The following is a 20,168-nucleotide window of genomic DNA, read 5'->3' as shown; positions in this document are numbered from 1 at the left end:
AAGGATGAGAAAAGAAATGGGTTAAGTTTTCTTAGGGGCCACATACCTATTAAATCTGACTACAGGCCTACCTCATTTTATCGTGGTTTTTTTTTGTTTGTTTGTTTGTTTGTTTGTTTACAAATTGAAGGTTTGTAGCAACCCTGTGTCACGCCAAGTCTATCGGCACCATTTTTCCGACAGCATTTGGTCACTTCCTGTCTCACGTTTGGTAATTCCTGCAATATCTCAAACTTTTTCATTATTATTATATCGGTTACGGTGACCTGTGATAGGTGTTACGACTCACTGAAAGCTCAGATGATACCATTGTTAGCAATAAAATATTTTTATTTTTTAAAATAAGATTTTTTTTTTTTAACATTTTTTAAAATTACTTTTGAGAGACAGAGAGCGTGAGCAGGGGAGGGGCAGAGAGAGAGGGAGAGACAGAATCAGAAGCAGGCTCCAGGCCCCGAGCTGTCAGCACAGAGCCCGATGTGGGGCCTGAACCCACAAACCGTGAGATCATGACTTGAGCTGAAGTCCAGATGCTTAACCGACCGAGCCACCCAGGCGTCCCATCAATAAAATATTTTTAAATTAAGATATATACATTGGCTTTTTAGACACAATGAAAATGTACACTTAACAGACTATAGTATAAACATAACTTTCACATGCACTGGGAAACCAAAAAATTAATCTGCCTCTCTTTATTCTGAGATCTGCTTTATTGCAGTGGCCTGGATCCAAACCTGCAATATGTTTGTAATATGTTTGTATTATTTTAAATACTTTTGATAATTAACATTTTCAAACACATTACCAAAGTAGAGAAAAGCATAGTAAAACCCTATGTATTCATCGCGCATTTACCAACATCCATATATTGTTAAAATGGAACAAAGATCAAGCTTAGTTTTCCAAAGACAAATAGCTTAAGCATGAGAAGTTCCTGAATTTATGACAAGTTTTAAAAAAAGGGAAAGCTGTCAGGTAAACACAATAAGGCTCACGAAAAAGTTAAAAACGGAAATTAAAATAAGATGCCATTTTTCTTAACCTATCAACTTGGCAGATATTATAAAAAAGACCCTGTGAGCATGTGGGAGAAAGTTACCCTCTGACTGCTGGTGGGAATGAACAGCAATATGATCCCTTGAAGGCAATGTGACAACATTGTATCACAAGCTTGTGACAACAATGTATCACAAGCTATCAATAAGCCCATCTCTCTGACCCACCAACTCTATTCCAGAAAACATACGCTGGCATGTTCAAACATCTCCCAGGATACTCTTTAAAGTACTATTTGTATTAGGGAAAAGATATAAATGCAAATGCCCAACAGAGAACATGAAAAAGTATTTGTGATATTATAGGCAAAAACCACAGGCTACCGGGACGCCTGGGTGGCTCAGCTGGTTGAGCGTCCAACTTCAGCTCAGGTCATGATCTCACAGTCTCTGGGTTCGAGCCTCAAGTCGGGCTCTGTGCTGATAGCTCAGAGTCTGGAGGCTGCTTCTGATTCTGAATCTCCCTCTCTCTCTCTGCCCCTCCCCCGCTCATGCTCTATCTCTGTCTCTCAAAAATGAATAAACATTAAAAAAAATTATGAAAGAAAGAAAACCACAGGCTACCAAATGGGGCCAGTCATATTTAAAGCCTGTGCCGTGTGCACACACACACACACACACACACACACACACACGCACGCACACAATTTACATATATGTAAGTTGGCTGAAAAAATATAGAGCAAAATGTTAACGGAGGTTCTGAATACAGAGATTATCAATAACTTTTATCTTCTTTTTGGCATTTTCTATATTTTTCAAAGAACATATTTTTGTGACAAGAATTTAAAAATGAAAGGCAAAAGGTAACACCTACCATACAAAGACCTAAAAGCACTTACACATCTCCATGAGGTCAAACTTTCTTTACAATGAACTAAGTGTCATTTTATTCACTGTATGAAAGTGTGAAATAAAGTGTGGAGAGCTGATTTAAACAGCGTCTATTTGGGAAAGACACTGGGGGCTGATACAGAGCGTCTCGTATCCTTGAAGTCGCCCATCATACCCACACCACATCCTGAGCGCTGCAGAAGCCCGGTAATGACTGTTAACTTATGATCAATATACACCTCTCCCAACATTTTATAAATTTCACCCCTAATGCTCCCACAAAACTGCAGCAGCCCAAGTTCTATTTCCCAAGTCCAAGTTCTAAGAGGTCTGTAATGAACCAGACACTGGCTGGCCTCACTCCCCCACTACTCACCATGCTCCCCCCTGCAGGTCTTCTTGTTCAGTTCATTAAACTGCCCAGGCCTCAGGGCCTTTACACGTGCTGGCTTGGTTGTCTGCCACACTGTGGCGGAGACCTTCGTGTGATTCATTCTTTTGTCTCATTAGACCTTCCCTGACTACGCTTCTTAAAGTAGCATCATGCCCTCCTCCCACACCCACTGTCTGAAAGGATCTTATTTATTGGTTCAACATCCGTCTCCCAACTAGAACGCCTGACTCACAAAAGCGGCGATTGTGTGACATCTTCACCACTAGGCCTTACCATCAAAACCAGGGCTGACACACTATAGGAGCTTCACAAACATTTGTAGAATTAGTGAGTGAATCTACTAGGGCTAATGCTGGCTTTGCCGATGCAGCTCGGCCTGGGGAAGAGGACAGTCTTGAAATACGTCTTAGTTATCAGTGTTCTTCCAGCTTCCGAGTAGCCAGGTGGGGAACACTGCTCCTTAAGGAACTGACTGCTGATACAAATAAAATACTCTGCTTTTGAAGCTTAATTTTCTTTTTGAAATAAAAACTTGATCTTCAGCATCTCCTAAGCCAGGATAGTCTCTTGGGGCAGAAAAGAGGAGCTCGTTCCATACAGCGATCTCTAATTCATGCCTAAGAGTCAGGACCCGAGTCAGCAGGTCTTATTATGGGCTTCAGACACGAGTGGAGGGCTGCCTCGGACGCCCCACCGCAGGGTTCTCTCGGCACCGGTCCCACGTGACCACAGCAGTCACGGCACGGCAGTCAGGAGCACCTGTGCCAAGGTCCCAACTGCAGAGGTTACTGCCACTCACTAGCTGCTGACCTTCAGCAAGCTGCTTGACCTTTCTAAGCTTCAGGTTCCTCATTTGTAACATGGAGATATTTATAGGACCCATCTTGAGGACGGCTGTGCAGATTAAGTGAAAGGATTAGAAAGTATTCAATAAACGGCAGCTATTATTAGTGCGGGTATCATCTATCTAGGACTGCAGGTGTGGTCCGGGGCCAGACGGTACACCGCCTGGTGGCAAAGGGAACGGGAGAACACCACTCATCCAGCCGTCCCTGCGATCCTACCAGTGGGGCTCCACCAGGACCAGCACTGGTCTCCCAGGAAGAAGCCCGGCCCTTGGCACAAGCTTATACTCCGCCCCCATGCTTTATGCCAAAGTCCCAGTGACAGGCTCAGGGCACTGAGTATAAAACACATTTCACTAGGTGCGCCTGGATGGCTCAGTCAGTTAAGCGTCTGGCATCGGCTCAGGTCATGATCTTGCAGTTCATGAGTTTAAGCCCCACATCAGGCTCTGCACTGACAGCTTAGAGCCTGGAGCCTGCTTCGGATTCTGTGTCTCCCTCTCTTTCTTCCCCTCCCCCACTCCTCTCTCTCTCTCTCTCTCTCTCTCTCTCTCTCTCAAGAATAAACATTAAAAAAAAATTTTTTTAGGGGCGCCTGGGTGGCGCAGTCGGTTAAGCGTCCGGCTTCAGTCAGGTCACCATCTTGCGGTCCGTGAGTTCGAGCCCCGCGTCGGGCTCTGGGCTGATGGCTCAGAGCCTGGAGCCTGTTTCTGATTCTGTGTCTCCCTCTCTCTCTGCCCCTCCCCCGTTCATGCTCTGTCTCTCTCTGTCCCAAAAATAAATAAACGTTGAAAAAAAAATTAAAATTTTTTTTAAATACACTCAACTAAACAACTTTTGTTTTTAATACTAACAATACATGTTTACTGCAGAATAATTAGGTTCAGATTTTTTTTTTAAGTTTATTTATTTTGAAAGAGAGTCAGTGAGCAGGGGAGGGGCAGAGAGAGAGAATCCCAAACAGGCTCCACACTGCTAGCGTGGAGCCCGATGTGGGGCTCGAACCCACAAACCAGGAGATCATGACCTGAGCCAAAGTCAGATGCTCAACAAACTGAGGCACCCAGGTGCCCCAAGTTCAGATAATTTTTAAAAAAGAAAAAGAAAGAAAACCATTCGCAGGTCTACCACTCAAAAGTAACTGACTCCCTGTTAATATTTTGGTATCTGTTCTTCCACACTGTTTTCCATCACATACATGGGCACCAACACATGGTCATTGTGTACATACTGTTTCATTACTAGACACTGTCTTTAATCGCTTCACCATTTACTGTAAATAACACATCATCTTTCATAGCTCAGAGAGACCCACTATTGGATACCTAATTTACTTTATCCACAGCTGGCAGACATTTAGGCAGTTTTACGAATTTTCACTATACTGCACCGTAAACGATGCTGCAGTAATGATCACTGTAAACACATACGTACATTTACAATTCTCCCCGTAGAACAGATGACTAGAAATTAAGTTCACATTCAAAAGGGTGAGCTGTTTACGTAGCTGCTGTCCCTCAGCCCCCAATCCACCCTTTATGGCTTTGTGATGCTGGGGCTGGGACGCTGCAGGCTTCCCCTGGCCAGCTGGCCCTCTGTTGGGTTCGCCAACAGGGGGCGCTGCAGAAGAACCGGAAACCTGAAGGAGAGAAGGGGCTTGGACCTGGGGGTAGGCTGGCTGCTCCGGTCAGCAAAGGTTCTCCTGCCCAGCAGCCGCTTCCGGTTTCCAGCTCTGTTCAGGGCTCGCAGAACTAGCCAGGCTGCACACCCTCAGAGAGGCCAGATGGCCGCTGTCGTTGCTGAGAGGCCTGGCCAAGCCCTCATCCGCGCTGCTAGATTTTACTACCTGCAGCCTCTTGCCTCAGTGCCCCCAGCTCTGCCACTTCTGCACCTACACTCTGCCTTTCACCCCAAAGTCCCTTATTTGCCTTTCTGTCTTCCGTTTGCCCAGGTCCTTGTACAGCTGATCCTTGAACAACACGGGTTTGAACTGCACGGGTCCACTTACGTGGTCTTTTCAATAAAAACACACACAGGACTGTAAACGTATTTTCCTTACAATTCTTCTGTAACATTCTTTTTCTCTAGCTTACTTTCTCGTAACAATACAGCATTTAATACGTATACAGACGATGTGTCAATTGACTGTTCTTGATAAGGCTTCTGGTCAACAGTAGGCTTTAATAATGAACTTTGGGGGAGTTAAATGTAGATTTTTGACCGTGTGGGGCGTGCTCCTAACTCCCACATTGTTCCAGGGCCTTCTGTACGTACTCAATTCTGTGAAAATAACTGGCATGTTTCTGTCTTCCTTACTGGACCCTGACTGATATGCGGGATCTATAAATTTTTAGGGCTTCTGGTGTGGACTGCCAAATTGCCCTCCGGAAAGGTTTTACCAATTTACATTCTCATAGAATTTCATAGCTGCCCACTAGCTATGGGGGAAATGAAAGAGGTATTTGCAGGTTAATGTGTTTCTCGGCAACTACGTTATTAGCTACAACTAGGTGGTCTCTTCTTAAAAAATAAATTAGAAAACAAATAGGTGAAAAGAGTTCCCTTACGCTATTTTAAGAAATGCAGAACTGTCTTCAGGGCGCCTGGGTGGCTCAGTTGGTTAAACATCGGACTCTTGACTTTGGCTCGGGTCACGATCTTACAGTTCGTGGGTTCAAACCCCTCACTGTGCTCCGCACTGATGGCATGGAGCCTGCTTGGGATTCTCTCCCTCTCCCTCTCTCTCTGCCCCTCCCAACTTGCACTTGAGCTCTCTCTCAAAATAAATAAACTTACAAAAAAAAAAAAAAAAAAAAGAAATGCAGAATTATCTTCAACGAAGTCTGATATGTGCAAGGCACTGAAGAAGGTCCTGTCCTGTACACGGGTAACTCATCATTTGCACTTGAATGGCCCTCTTTCCCAGGGAGGGAGGCCCTGCCCCACCAGGGCTAAAGAATGAAAGAGGAGGACTGGGGAGCCAGGAAGAGGCTTTTGACCCAGGAGTGCTCTCTGCTGTTGTCAAAGTGAGGATGTTAACAAAACTTCAAGATGCTCATCTACTTACTTTAGGTGTAAGATGATAACAGGTAGGCTGGGAAGGAAAGAAACTGTTTTTTCTCTTTTTTTAAAAAGTAATCTCTATACCCAAAGTGGGGCTTGAACCTGACCTATAGATCAAGAGTTTACCGATTCTTCTATCATAGATCATGCTCTACCGACGGGAGCCATCCAGGCGCCCCTGAGAGACTCTTATTAGATATTACAAAGCAATAGTGACAAAGGCGAAAGGAGGTAGAGAGACTGCTGGAACCCTCAGAAGTGAAAGGACAGGTGACAGCACCAGCCCCCAACGAGCAGGAGCAGATCTTGGTTGTCAGGGAGGGGATGGCTGTCACTGAACACAGAGGAATCCTCAAACTTTGGTCGCTGCACCAAACAGCAAGCAGCTGTACTCTTGGATGACCCGTGTTTCTTCCAAGAGCATGGCAAGTACATTCTACTGTATGCTCAGGACACTTACTGAGTGCCCAGAATGGGCTAGCTTCAACAGAAGTTGAGACAGACAGAAGACAGAACACACTTCTTTTCCTACAAAATGTACAAACTGGAAGGAAAATGTGGCATTGGGACAATCTTACGCCTTTGCTAGCAGACAGGTGAATTGGTCCCAAGGTAATCAGCTTTATGCAAGCATATCTGCAGTTCAAAAGCCCAATTAAACATAAACATTCAGAATCCAACCAATCCAGAAGTGGAGGACGGTGTCTGATGTGTCCTCGGGTCTTGTCCACCCGCATAAAACCCAGCACCCAGAACGGCGGCGCCTGGTTATTACCAGGCACTCAGCAAATATGTGTAGACAAGAGCGAATGAGAGAATGCTCCCCAGTATCCCGATTCCATTGATTCGAGTGGGGTTCAAGAAGAAACATTTATAATAAGCTCCCTGTCTGACCCGTGCTCTGAAAGCTCAAAGCTAAAATGAGCCAGAGGATTCCAGACAAAACAACTGATCCGTGCGGTCGACACCAGTCCGAGCTCAGTGTTAACCACGTGGCTTACCGTGGATCCTGCTGCACCATCAGGGACTTGTGCGTAGAACGGTCAATGTGGGATCTCCACTATTCGGGGAAAATTAAGCAACAGCACATGCTCTGTCAGCGGTGGGCTAGTAGGTCACACCTGTACGTGGCCATCGGGATATTAGCTAACAGCTTTAGAGTAACTCCGTCCACTAGCTTTAGACGACCTTGCCCACCTGAATACTTGAAACTTACCTGTATAAAACTTCATCAGTGAAGGGACCAACAATTTGGTGGAGAGAGGATGGTTTTCAATCATTTCAAAAAACTTCTGGGTTCGTGGCTGAACAGCAGGGTTGGTCATAAACATGACTTCTACTAGTTTGGCCACCAGATATGGATTTCGGATATAGTTCTGGTTACACAACATCACAACGAGGAACATCACAATGTCCTGAGTACAGGGCTCATAAAGCACCTGAGGAGAGTATCTGAAGAAGGCAAAAAGAGCAAGAAATAAAGCTTCGAAAAACTCCACCTGACTGGATGCTGGGGTCATTAAGTAGGGAAGGGGCCAATAGGTCAAGGAGCCAAGATACTGAATTACCTTGAACTTGCGGAGTTTCAAGTGACTGTTTACTTTATAACTAGATAGGTTTCAAATCTATTGGGTCTACCGGCTGAAGCATGTCATATTAACTTATTACGTTTAAGGAAATAAGCCAAAGCCATGATTAAATTATGAGGCAGACTTTACAAAAGATCTTTGCTACCAAAAAGACTTAAAAAAAATTTTTTTAAAGACTGTATTTTTAAGTAATCGCTACACCCAGCGAGGGACTTGAACTCATAACACGGAGATCAGGGGTGGCATGATCCACTGACTCAGCCAGCCAAGTGCCCCAACAAATTTTTTTGATAGCTGTTTTTTGTTTTTTTGTTTGTTTTTTTTTTAAAAAAAAAACTTCAAATGTCAATTATAAACTCAAACCACTTCTTTGTAAGCTTTCTCCAATTTTATAATTGAGAAAAATTTTGGTACAAAAATACAGATACGGGTATTTCTGGCTTTTGAATGTTCACTTAGATATTTATAAACTGTTTGCTCCTTCTGTTTCTCAGAAACACATACTCAATTATTAGAAATTCAACTCAATTTTCACAGAGTACATTCTTAGCAGCATTGTTAATCCTGCTTCTGTCTTGAAGATATTATTGGAACTGGCTTCGTGCCACGGTCGGATTTATTTTTCCAGTCTCCAGGAAGCATTCGGTTACAGCCATCACACAGAATTTCAGGCATAAAATGGAGGTTGGCAATACAGTTCATAATACAATGTACACATTATGCATGAAAACACATTAGAGCGATGGAGTATGTCAAAGGCACTTACTGTACAATAAAAAATAAAAATTCAGCAACATCTTCTACATAAAACTCAGGCAATGCTGCAAAAACCTTGGGGACATCTGAATTTAAAGGCAGTGTTATGCTGTCAAAGAGAATAAAAGCACAAGTTATGAAACAAAAACCTGGGACCGGAAACTATAAGGAACATCACGCGACCATTATGGATAAGTATTTTATTGGGGGGGGGGGGGGGAACCTCCTTCTATATAATATAGCTATGGGAAAAGGATACAAGCTAAGAGACCAGAACCAGAAATGAGCAGGGAGGAATGAAGACAGCGGGTATACTAGGGCAGGCATGAGAAATGTCTCCTTCTGTTGATTTTCTGTTAAGGTTAATGTAATCAAATACGAAAAAAATAAAAGGGTCATATTTGGTCATTTTATGCAACTCAAGCTGTGTTGAGACAAAAGAGATACAGATATACTTTAAAGAATATTTTCCACTCCTACAGAGGGCCTTGGGTCAACCTCACCTACATCGGTGACCCGGAGATTTCGTAGTAACAATAAAATAATAATGACTGGCTGAGTATCTTCTTGGACCCAGTGCTTAAAGGGCCTACCTAATAGCTGGTTATCTCCGGTGTTTAGTTTCTAACTTAGGGATTTCCTTTTGTGTCAATCTACAGCCGGTTGGTAAAAAAGTGCTAGGTCAAAATTTAAGTAATAGGTGCGGACATTCCCTTCTTACTGTAATTACGAGGAATCCAAACTATTACTAATCTTGTAGTCTGTATAAAGTACAATCTAGAAATTAAAGAACGGATTAAGTAAGGGCTTGGGTTTTAGCTATCGACTAAAGAACAACGAAGACGACACGGCCCAGACGAGGGAAGAGGAGGTGACGGGGAGGGGGCACACTCACTCGGGATAGGCGGGGTCCAGGATACGGAGCAGCAGCTGGATGAGAAGGCCGTAAAAATTCAGACATCTTCTCAGAAAGCTCTCGTCAAGTAAACCAGCATCAGCACAGGCCTTGCACCGTACCAGTTTCTGTGGAAGGAGGCATGCCCCCGCCCACACATTAGTTGGGAGCGAGTTGCCCGCAGCGTTGACCGGCCAGGGAACGGGCCAAGAGATGGGAAGTCGAAGTTCTAAGGCTTCGTGAGCTCCATCTCTAACTAGCTAGATAGTAAGCTGGTCATGTGTCAGGAGCTTTCTTTGTTCTGAGAAAAACAAAAGGTACGCCATGCAAACCACTGCGCCCGAAGCTGGGGCTCAAGAAGGTAGTTATTACTGTCATGTTTAAATAGCTTGACTGGGGGACAAGGTTGCCGGGGGAGGCGCTTTGGCGTCAGAGACGGTTCGTGGAAAGAAGCCGGTCAAATCTGCATCTGAATTCCAGGTCACCACTAATGAGCTGTCCCTGGGCAAAATGCTCGTCCACGGAGGGCCCCACGCCTGCCTGGGAGGACGACTGCGAGAAGAAAATGCACACACGCACGCGCACTGGCACGTCGGTTCAAACAGTTTCCGGACTCCTAACAACACGTCTGTGGCATGAGCCCAGGGGTCTAGAGACGCCAGTTAAGGGCCCCTGGCCTATCCTGCATCTCGACTACGTCTGTTGGCAAATGAAACAAATCTATCTTAACTTGCACCAGAAATCGAAGTTACCATGTCCACACATCCTCCTCCTAATCAACAGAAAGCAGAACCAGCTGGTACTCAGTTTTACAATGTGAACAAGAGCGTGAGAAAAATGCGTAAGTCCGCTGTCTACGCTCCCTCGTACAGCCTCCGCCTGGCCTCCGCCAGCAGAAATCTTCCTGTCTACAGTCAGGGTCTGTGCCGTGGATCGTCTTCGGTGGCAGATGGAGAATGAGGGACAAGGGAAGGGGGCCTTCCCACTACCACAAACCCGCTTGGTGAAACATCGTGAAGGCGCGTGGCCGGGCGCACTGGCGCCTGTGTGTTTTGGGTCGCGGGGCTGGGAGGCAGCAGAGGGGAGGACCCTGCAGACGGGTGAGGGAGGCCGGGGACGTGACACTGAGGGTGATAAAACCAGGAAGAATTCGAGTTGTCGCTGGCACGAGCGTGTGCAGATTCTGTGCTGAGATTTCAATGTCGTATTAGACACGGGCGAGGTACCAGCCAAGTGGGAAAGTGTAGCGTTTTCTCTTCAGGGAACAGAGTCATGAAGGGAAAGGGGACGCTCAAGGGTTCACTCAAGGCACACTTGCGGGCGGGAGGATTATCGTTACGAGGCTGACCTATAATTGCTCCAATTAACTGTACAAACCTTAAGCTGAGTCTTGCAGCGCTTCAGCATTTCGCGGTGTCTAGTGGCCAGCGGGGAGTCTTTCCATTGGCTTTCATTATTTTTCAAATCTTCCACGGTTCTAAAACCAAAGACTAACAGTCAAATGCAAGAAGACACAGGGCCCATCTTATCTGTTCATTTTGACCATTTTGTTGACTCTCAGATTCACATTTCCCCCCTCATTTTAGCATCTTTAAAATCAGAGTGTCTCTTGTTTCCGATTCTGTGTCTCCCTCTCTCTCTGCCCCTTCCCCGTTCATGCTCTGTCTCTCTCTGTCCCAAAAATAAATAAACGTTGAAAAAAAAAATTAAAAAAAAAAAAAAGGGGCGCCTGGGTGGCGCAGTCGGTTAAGCGTCCGACTTCAGCCAGGTCACGATCTCGCGGTCCGTGAGTTCGAGCCCCGCGTCGGGCTCTGGGCTGATGGCTCGGAGCCTGGAGCCTGTTTCTGATTCTGTGTCTCCCTCTCTCTCTGCCCCTTCCCCGTTCATGCTCTGTCTCTCTCTGTCCCAAAAATAAATAAACGTTGAAAAAAAAAAACAAATTTTTAAAATCAGAGTGTCTCTTATCATGAACTGGCAGAAATTTTCTTTCTTACTGGTTCCTCGAATAACGAGGTCTTAAAATTGATGGTACTTTAGAGTTAATGAAATACAGTAAGAAACACATTGTCCCCTTATTTTCCAGAGAGGGGAAAAAAGAAGTCCTTCGTGGAAATTCAAGGTTACTTCGTCTGGTCAATTTACCAAAACGAAAGGCGAGTTCAGTCAGGGCAGTTCCTTTTCTTCTTTTGTAATCGTTCCCTCTGCTGGGAATGCTCCTAAGATAATCTCTGTGGCTTGTTCCTTCACTTCCTTTAGGTGCCTGCCCGAAGATCGCCTGCCAGTCACACTACAGGCTGCACGTTTTAAAGACTGGCCCACGGAATGCGATTTCAACCCCCCTCCATCAAGACATAGAAAACTAGAGGGTTGTAAGTTTTTTTGAAACTATTTGTCTCAAGACTTTCCCAGACTGCCTCGCTGCCAGCAACTCTGCCCATGACCTAGCTTCCATCAAGAGGTGAGCCCTCATCGAAGGCAGAAGTGGATACTGGGGAGTGGCAGCCACGCGGGTTTTCTGGACGCACAGTGGTGGTGGAGTTTTGCCTGAGCAGGGACAGAGGCCCTACTATCAGGGTGAGCCCTGAAGCAGCTTCCTGCCAGGTTAGGATCAAGAGAGAACTCCTGGTACATACATACCTGGCTCTCAAAAAAACGGCGATGATTTGATAGCACACTGAAAGTGCCGTGTGGCACCTGTCTATGCTGCAGATGGCAGGACGAGAGGACACTGAAAGATGCTTAGAAGCACTATGGGAGGGCAGACAGGCCTGACAGCCTGCCTCTAGGGAGCCACACTGGACAGGCACATGGAACAATCAGGAAAAGTGCAAGGCAGCCTTGTCCAGCTTCTAACTGGGTGGACATGACAATGTGTGGTTGACATATTTGTTCCTTTTTAAGCAAACTGCTATAGATTTCAATGCACTTAGAATTACTATTTCCCTTCCACATTCTTGGGACATCGTTATTCCATCTACCACAATAGTGACACAATATGGCAGTGTGTGTGCAATGGATCCTGGAGATGCTTGATCAGCAAGAGTGAAGCATGTTAACATCTTTCTATGTAGAACTAAGTTCATCAACACGTTACACTTATCAGAGATCCTGGATTCAAGATTGTCCTGAGTAGCTGGGATGGGTTTTAAATGTGTGCCCAGCTAATTGACTCAAAGTTGGAATTGACAGCGACCTACGCTGAGTGAAGTTGAGCCATCTGACATCCCCTGTCATAATTCGGAGGAAGGAATCTAACGCTTAAGAAGCTGAGAATACTGGAGGCCCTGGGTGGCTCAGTCAGTTAAGTGTCCAACCTGGGCTCAGGTCATGATCTCGCAGTTCGTGAGTTCGAGCCCCGCGTCGGACTCTGGGCTGACAGCTCAGAGCCTGGATCCTGCTTCGGATTCTGTGTCTCCCTCTCTCTCTGCACCTCCCCCCGCCCCCATTCTGTGTATCTCTTCCTCTCTCAAAAATAAATAAAAAACATTAACAAAAAAAAGCTGAGAATATTGGGGCGCCTGGATGGCTCAGTCAGTTGAGTGTCCGACTCTTGGTTTCAGCTCAGGTCATCATCTCACGGTTTGTGAGTTCAAGCCAGGCATCGGGCTCCATGCTGATGGCTCAGAGCCTGCTTAGGATCCTCTCTCTCTGCCTCCCCCTGCTCTCTCTCTCTCTGCCCCTCCCCTGCTCTCTCTCTCTCTGCCCCTCCCCTGCTCTCTCTCAAAATAAATAAATACACTTTAAAAAAAAAAAAGAAGCTGAGACCATTAATATAGATTAATATAAATATACCATGTGTGACCAGCTCAGACAACCCCTCTTCCCAATACATGCCCTCTCGCCCCGCCATCCCCTAGAGGACATCTGTCCTATCACAGCACTGGAAAGTACACAGGTGAGGGGAACACTGACATCTCTGACCATCCACTGGGAGTTGGAGTGAAAGCGGTAGCTGGTACCATTGAAATGGATCATCCAAAGTCAGTGGAAGAGATGGGATCCCAGGATTCCAAAATAAGAAGCAAATTCACAATCACAGTTTGAAATGCATATATGCCTCTCAGTAACTGGCGGTATAAGCCGATAAAATCAGCAAATATGAGAAAAATGTGAATGATAGATGAACAAACCTGACCTATTGAGACAAATGTGAAGCTGTGCAATATGCAACACGGAAAGCACATTCTTTCCACATCTATATGGAACGTTTACTTGCGAGTGTGAGGCCAGAAAGCAAATTCCACAAAAAGTTCAAAGGACACAAATCAGAACATGTCCTTTTGACCATAATGAAATTTGGCTAGAGATAAAGAGACAAATCCACCGAGAATCCAGAATTTGAACAATACATATTTTCAATAACCCACAGTCAAAAATGAAACAGTAACAATTAGAAAATATTTTGAACTGAACAGTAAAATGTGCCATGCCAAACATGAGGGATGCAGCCAAAACCATGCTTTGGGGAAACGAGACACCTTGAATGCACATAAGAAAGGGCTGAAAATGAATGATTTCAGTACCAACCTCAAGGGGCAATAAAAATATCAACAAGAAAGCAAATTAAACTGAAAGGGAGTAGAAGGAAATAATGAAGGTGCTGCAGACATTAAAATGATAGAAAGAAAACATCATGAGCAACTTTAGGCCTATAGATTTTGAAAATTTAGATGTTACAGAAATTTAACACAAGATGAAATAAAAACCTAAATAGTCCTGTATCTATCAACTGAATACAGCACATAATTAAAAACTTTCCCACAAAGAAAACCCTAATCCCAGACAGCTTCATCGATAAATGTTCCCAAACTTTCAAGAAAGAAATAACATAACTGTTGTACAATAAACTCTTCCAAGGATATAAAAAGAGAGAGTATCTCCCAACTCATTCTATATGGCAAGCATAACACTTATACCAAAATCTGAGAAAGACTTAACAAGAAATTACAGGTCAATCTTTCTTTTGAACACAACCTCAAAAATCCCGAACAGAACACTGGCAAAACGAATATGAGACATGAAAGCAATATCAATGAGATATAAAAGCTGAGTTTACTCTAGGAAGGGTAGTCTGGTTTAATATCAGAAACCCAGTTGATGTAATTCAACTACATTAACGGAATACAGGAGGGAAAAAAATCTGATCTCTTCAACAACTATGGAAGAAGCATTTAATAAAACTCAACTTCTGTTAGGAATAGGAACTATTAAAATACTAAAAATAATGCGAAATTTTCTTAATCTGGTAATGAGGATATACAAAGAAGGTTGTCTCTATTCAAGATTGTACTAGAAATTGTAGCCAGTGTTACAAAAAGAGAAAAGGTGTAAGAAAGAAAATTGTCATCATTTACAAACGACACGAATATACACGTAGAAGGAAAATCTTCAGAGTAATCATCTATAGAGTAATCATCAGCATTGACAAGAGATTAGCAAGACAGATAGACAGATAGAGATACACAGTTGCAGATATAGACATGACATACTTTTTCTCACAGCCAGACGTGTACATAGGTCTTGGACCAAATGAAGCGGCCACACTGTTATCATTCCAGAGGACCCATTCAAAAATATTTTTGCTTCCTGTTCCTGTGATTTGTTTAGTTGGAGATGTTGGTACACAGGGAGAAATGCTTAGATTAAGAATCTCAACAAGGTCGCCTGGGTGGCTCAGTTGGTTAAGCATCCCAACTTCGGCTCAGGTCATGATCTCGCGGCTTGTGAGTTCGAGCCCCGCGTCGGGCTCTGTGCTGACAGCTCAGAGCCTGGAGCCTGCTTTGGATTCTGTGTCTCCCTTTCTCTGCCCCTTCCCCAGCTCGCTCTCTCTCTCTCTCTCTCAAAAATAAATAAACATTAAAAAAAAAAAAAAGAAACTCAACAACGGTGCTGATGAATGTGAAATTGAGGCTAGCATCTGGTCATTCTGAATTCTTTATGCCACAAGACAACATGTGAAAAAGAGAATTACATGTAGGCAGGAGTAAATGATCTGGTTTATCAAGGGGAACTAGACTTACTGCTTCAGAATCCAAGGAGGAAGGAATATGTCTGGAATCCGGGAGATCCTTGCAAGTACCTCCCGGTCAATACCATGACCAACGGAAAGAGTTAATGGACGTCTAGTGACCACGCACCAAGGGTTGAGAACTCTCAGAAGCCAAAGTTTGGGTCAGTTCACCACATAAAGAACTCTGGCTGACCACGGAATGTGGTCATACAGTGTGTACTGTAACGTACATACTCCCCACACTCAAATCTACTGGTCACCTGGGGCGCCTGGGTGGCTCAGTCGGTCAAGCGGCCGACTTCGGCTCAGGTCATGATCTCACAGTTCGTGGGTTCGAGCCCCGTGTCGGGCTCTGTGCTGACAGCTCAGGGCCTGAAGCCTGCTTCGGATTCTGTCTCCCTCTCTCTCTGCACTTCCCCCACTCACGCTCTGCCTCTCTCTCCTTCAAAAATAAATAAACATTAAAAAAAATTAAAAAAAAAAATCTACTGGTCACAATGGAACTGCTTGCTCTGCGAGAGCAGTGGTAACTCAGGCGATCCCAGGACATGGATTCAGGCACATACCTATTGAGCTCCCGGATGGCCCGGAGTCTGCGGATGTAGCGACGGCAACTTGGCAGAATAGAGAGGTGGTGGGCGTGCAGGGTAAGAAAAAAGCATTCCGTAGGGAATTTCGGCTCAGAAAATGGAGGCTGATCTCCATCTAGGAAAAATAACATAATTCCCTAAATAAAATCTACTACAGGACTAAATCAGAGAAAAAGCACAGTTAAGACAAAATTACACTTGAATTGTCAAGAAGTTTAAGGATGCTTTTTACGAAGTATAGACCAGTTATAAGAGGAACAGAATGCCTGCGAGCTCTGTCCAAAGAGTAGGGATTCTGCCCCCCTGCTTGAATGTTTACATAGATGTACCTCGACAATCTTCTGTTCTGTGTCTTCCTGATGTATTCTATAGAACCATTTCTATTATTCAACACGGATCACACAACATCACCTTAAATCTCAGAATGCTATTAGACTATGTTAATAAGCTACAGACTCCACAGCCATTTCCCCACTGCGGGTACGTTTGCCATTTCTCATTTTTTCTCTAGTATAAATAGTACCTGGAAGATCTACGTACAAAAACTTACGACCTCACCCCACCCCCAGCATTGGGAGCATATTCTGAAATGTAGCATTACTGACAATGACAGTGTTCTAATTTTTGATATAAATCAGAATTCACTAAAGAAACTGATTAAATGCCGTCTATTTCTTCACAAAGTTCCATTCCATCTTATCACTTCGTTTTTGGATAATTTACAGATACACAACCGTAACCTGAATTTCTTTCAATTTGTATCTAATTCCTGCAAGTATGTATATCTTTTCCAAAAAGTGTATTTTATTCCTTAGGTTATATACTGCTTACATTTTCTTTCCCAAACTAAAAGAAAACTGTCTGTTGGTAGCATTTAGCTTGGGCCTTCTACATTTCTAACAATTTTACATTTTGTAAGGCATGATTTTATCAAACAACGACACATATTTTGACCCGTTTTTAAATTTTACATACTCATTTAGTCTCACTCCAGAAAAAGTATATTTACATATTAAGATGCTGTTTACATACATATTGTCTCTGATGATTTGCTTCATTTCTTAAACCATTATAAATTTGTTTTCTTCATGACTGGGTCAAATCCTGTTTTTTTTCACGTTTTATTTTATATATATATTATATATATAATATATTAATATTAGTTACATTAATAATTACTATTAATATATAAATATTATATAATATATATATATTTTTAATGTTTAACCCTTTGATTCTTCTGGAACTTACTAGTCCATGATATAAGTCCAAGCCTATATCAGTAGCTACTTGTTCAAATGACACTACTCAAATTCTAACTTTATAGGGTACCTGGGTGGCTCTGTTGGTTAAGTGTTGGACTTCAGCTCAGGTCACTGAACTCACGGTTCGTGCGTTCAAGCCCCGCGTCGGGCTCTGTGTTGACAGCTCAGAGCCTGGAGCCTGCTTCAGATTCTGTGTCTCCCTCTCTCTCTGCCCCGCCCCCACTCACTCCCTGTCTCTCACTCTCCAAGATACATATTAAAAAAATGTTTTTAATAATTAAAAAATACTAATGTTATTGTTCATCATATAGTTTTGTTTTTTGTTTTTTTTTAAGGTTTATTTATTCTTGTGAGAGAGCGAGAGAACATGAGTGAGGGACGGGCAGAGAGAGGGAGACACAGAATTCAAAGCAGGCTCCAAGCTGTCAGCACAGAGCCTGATGCGGAGCTTAAACTCACGAACCGTGAGAACATGACCTGAGAGGAAGTCGGACCTTTAACCAACTGAGCCACCCAGGTGCCCCTGCTTAATTCTTATTGTAGCTTAAATGTTTTTCTGGAAGGGCACCTGGGTGGCTCAGTCGGTTAAACGTCTGATTTCGGCTTGGGTCATGATTTCATGGTTCGTGAGTTCTAGCCCTGCAACGGGCTCTGTACTGACAGTGCAGACCCTGCTTGGGATTCTCTCTCTCCCTCTCGCTCTCTCTCAAAATTAAATAAATAAATAAACTTAAAAAACAATGTTCTTCTGGAACATGTACACACACCTGATCATGATGCTGCCGGGTAAGCATGGAATCTCTCTCCTATTCCATGAACGATTTTATACTACGTGAAAAAATAAATGCCAAAGGGTTTTGACATCTGTCATTGACATGTTTTCTAACAAAGAAAGATCAACAATCGTAGCACCTTGAAGATATTCCTATTTTAATACCATCAATTCGTCACGATCTATGAATATTTCATGAGAACTTTAATTGGTATATGCAAACTCCATATAATAATTAGGTCTCCACTATCATTTTTATTGTATTACTTCTTTTTTGTTTTACTGTGAGTACATTTCCTTCCAGTTGCTCTGTGTTTCTATTCGGGTAAATCAAGAACTTTTTTACTGCATTAATTTTTACTGTGTATCTCTGACTCATAAATTCATCTTCTGGAGAAAAAAATAACAATTTGTGAGGAATCACCAGCATCCAAATAAAATAAGTTAAAAACAATTTTTCAGGGGCACCTGGGTGGCTCAGTTGGTTAAGTGACTGACTTCCGCTCAGGTCATGATCTCTTGCTTCGTGACTTCAAGCCCCGCATTGGGCTCTGTGCTGACAGCTCAGAGCCTGGAGCCTGCTTTGGATTCTGGTCTCCCTCTCTCTTTGCCCCTCTCCTGCTTGCTCTCTCTCTCTCTCTCTCTCTCAAAAATAAATAAACATCAAAAAAAATTTTTTTTAAAACAGAAAACAATTTTTCAAATAAAAGGGTGGCGCCTTAACGGTCTAATAACGAACGTGTGCGTCACTCACAAAGTTCAGCCAGCCAGTCGTTCACATCCTCCATAGTCGCGTTCACTCTCGTCTCGTCATTAGGAAGAGTAATCCGACACCTTGGGTGGAATATATACGTGGGATCCACCGTCTCTAACTTGATCTTTGTACTTAGCTGCTGCAGCACCCAAAGGAAATTCAGCATGAATCCATCTGTAGATACCAATCTATCATCTGTCTGTGAAATACAAAAAAAAAAAAAAAAAAAGGGGGGGGGATTTAAAACAATGATTTAGATGGAAATTTGGGCACAACTTTATAAGGAGACCAGACATTCACCCCAAAGTCGAAGAGAGGACAAGTATCGTCACCACTGTCAATCTACTACCAGGAGCTCTTTGGAGTATTAACCATATGTGAAGCATCTTATACATCCTCTCACTGAATCTTCAGAACAGCCCTTGGAAGTCAGTGCCACTGTCATTCCCATCTTACAGAGGGGGAAACTAAGGCTCAGAGAAGTTAAGTGACTTGCCCAAGATCCTCAAAATTAATTAAGTAGAAGCACAATATATGTTGCTTCCTTTCTCTTCTTTATTTCCCCCCCAAGAGCATCAAATCCCTAGTTTTGCTCGCTACCATTTGGCTAATCGGTTCTCTGGTCAACATCATTAGCCAAGTCCTGTATCAGTAATAGAATAATTGTAATAATGGTAGTTAACATCCAGTGAGTGTCCACGGTGCACCAGGCACTGTTCTAACAGCTTTACAGATACTAAATCCACAGTTAGGTACTATTATTACTCCCACTTAGCACGTAGGAAACTGAAGCACAGAGAAATAACTATCTAAGGTCCCACCATCAGGTTAGTAAATGGTGGGGCTACGGCAGGAAGCCCAGGCAGTCTCACGCAGTTCTCTAAACCGGTTTCTTCTTCTGAGGAGGAAGGTCACACCTTTCGTTCATTACTTATAAATAATATAGGAAGGATGCCCTTCTAACTTTTCTACCTTTGCAAAGTCGTCCAAGCCACCAGTCTCCTCACCAGATCTGGTACGCTTATAACCTTGTAACTGGTTGCCTCGGGTCTGCTTCTGTCCCTCCTCCCACAGCACATTTGGTGGCTTCCTTGCCGCAAAAGCCTCCAGTGTTTTCCCATTCCGGTTCTTACCACGTCGGCCCTGGTCTGAGGGAGCCTCTGCCCATCCCGCTAGCCCATGACCCACCATTCTCTTTCCTGTACACTCTCAGTCACTGACGTCTGCACGTGCAGCTTGTTCCGAAGCTAGTTCATTCCCACCTTTGGTGCTTCACCCGTGTCTAGAAAACTCTTTTTCCAGCCTTGTCATGGCTGACTTTCACACGAGCCAGGTCTCTGATC

General features: G+C 43.7%; 1 protein-coding gene across 8 annotated transcripts in view; it reads right to left on the bottom strand.

The window, feature by feature from the left end:
- Window positions 1-20,168, bottom strand: part of UBE4B (ubiquitination factor E4B) — a 123,049-nt gene that overhangs the window by 18,318 nt on the left and 84,563 nt on the right. For all 8 annotated transcript variants that reach the window (XM_043578507.1, XM_043578506.1, XM_043578500.1 and 5 more), the window contains 6 exons: window positions 18,826-19,024; window positions 16,011-16,149; window positions 10,812-10,911; window positions 9,435-9,562; window positions 8,550-8,648; window positions 7,411-7,646 (listed from right to left, as the gene is read on the bottom strand). In XM_043578507.1, the coding sequence (XP_043434442.1) occupies window positions 7,411-7,646; window positions 8,550-8,648; window positions 9,435-9,562; window positions 10,812-10,911; window positions 16,011-16,149; window positions 18,826-19,024 (901 nt within the window). The remainder of the gene's footprint in view (window positions 1-7,410; window positions 7,647-8,549; window positions 8,649-9,434; window positions 9,563-10,811; window positions 10,912-16,010; window positions 16,150-18,825; window positions 19,025-20,168) is intronic.

Source organism: Prionailurus bengalensis, chromosome C1 (genome assembly GCF_016509475.1).
Source record: "Prionailurus bengalensis isolate Pbe53 chromosome C1, Fcat_Pben_1.1_paternal_pri, whole genome shotgun sequence".
Lineage (NCBI taxonomy): Eukaryota > Metazoa > Chordata > Mammalia > Carnivora > Felidae > Prionailurus > Prionailurus bengalensis.
Note: the sequence above shows the minus strand (reverse complement) of the source record. Positions and strands in the feature narration are given on the sequence as shown.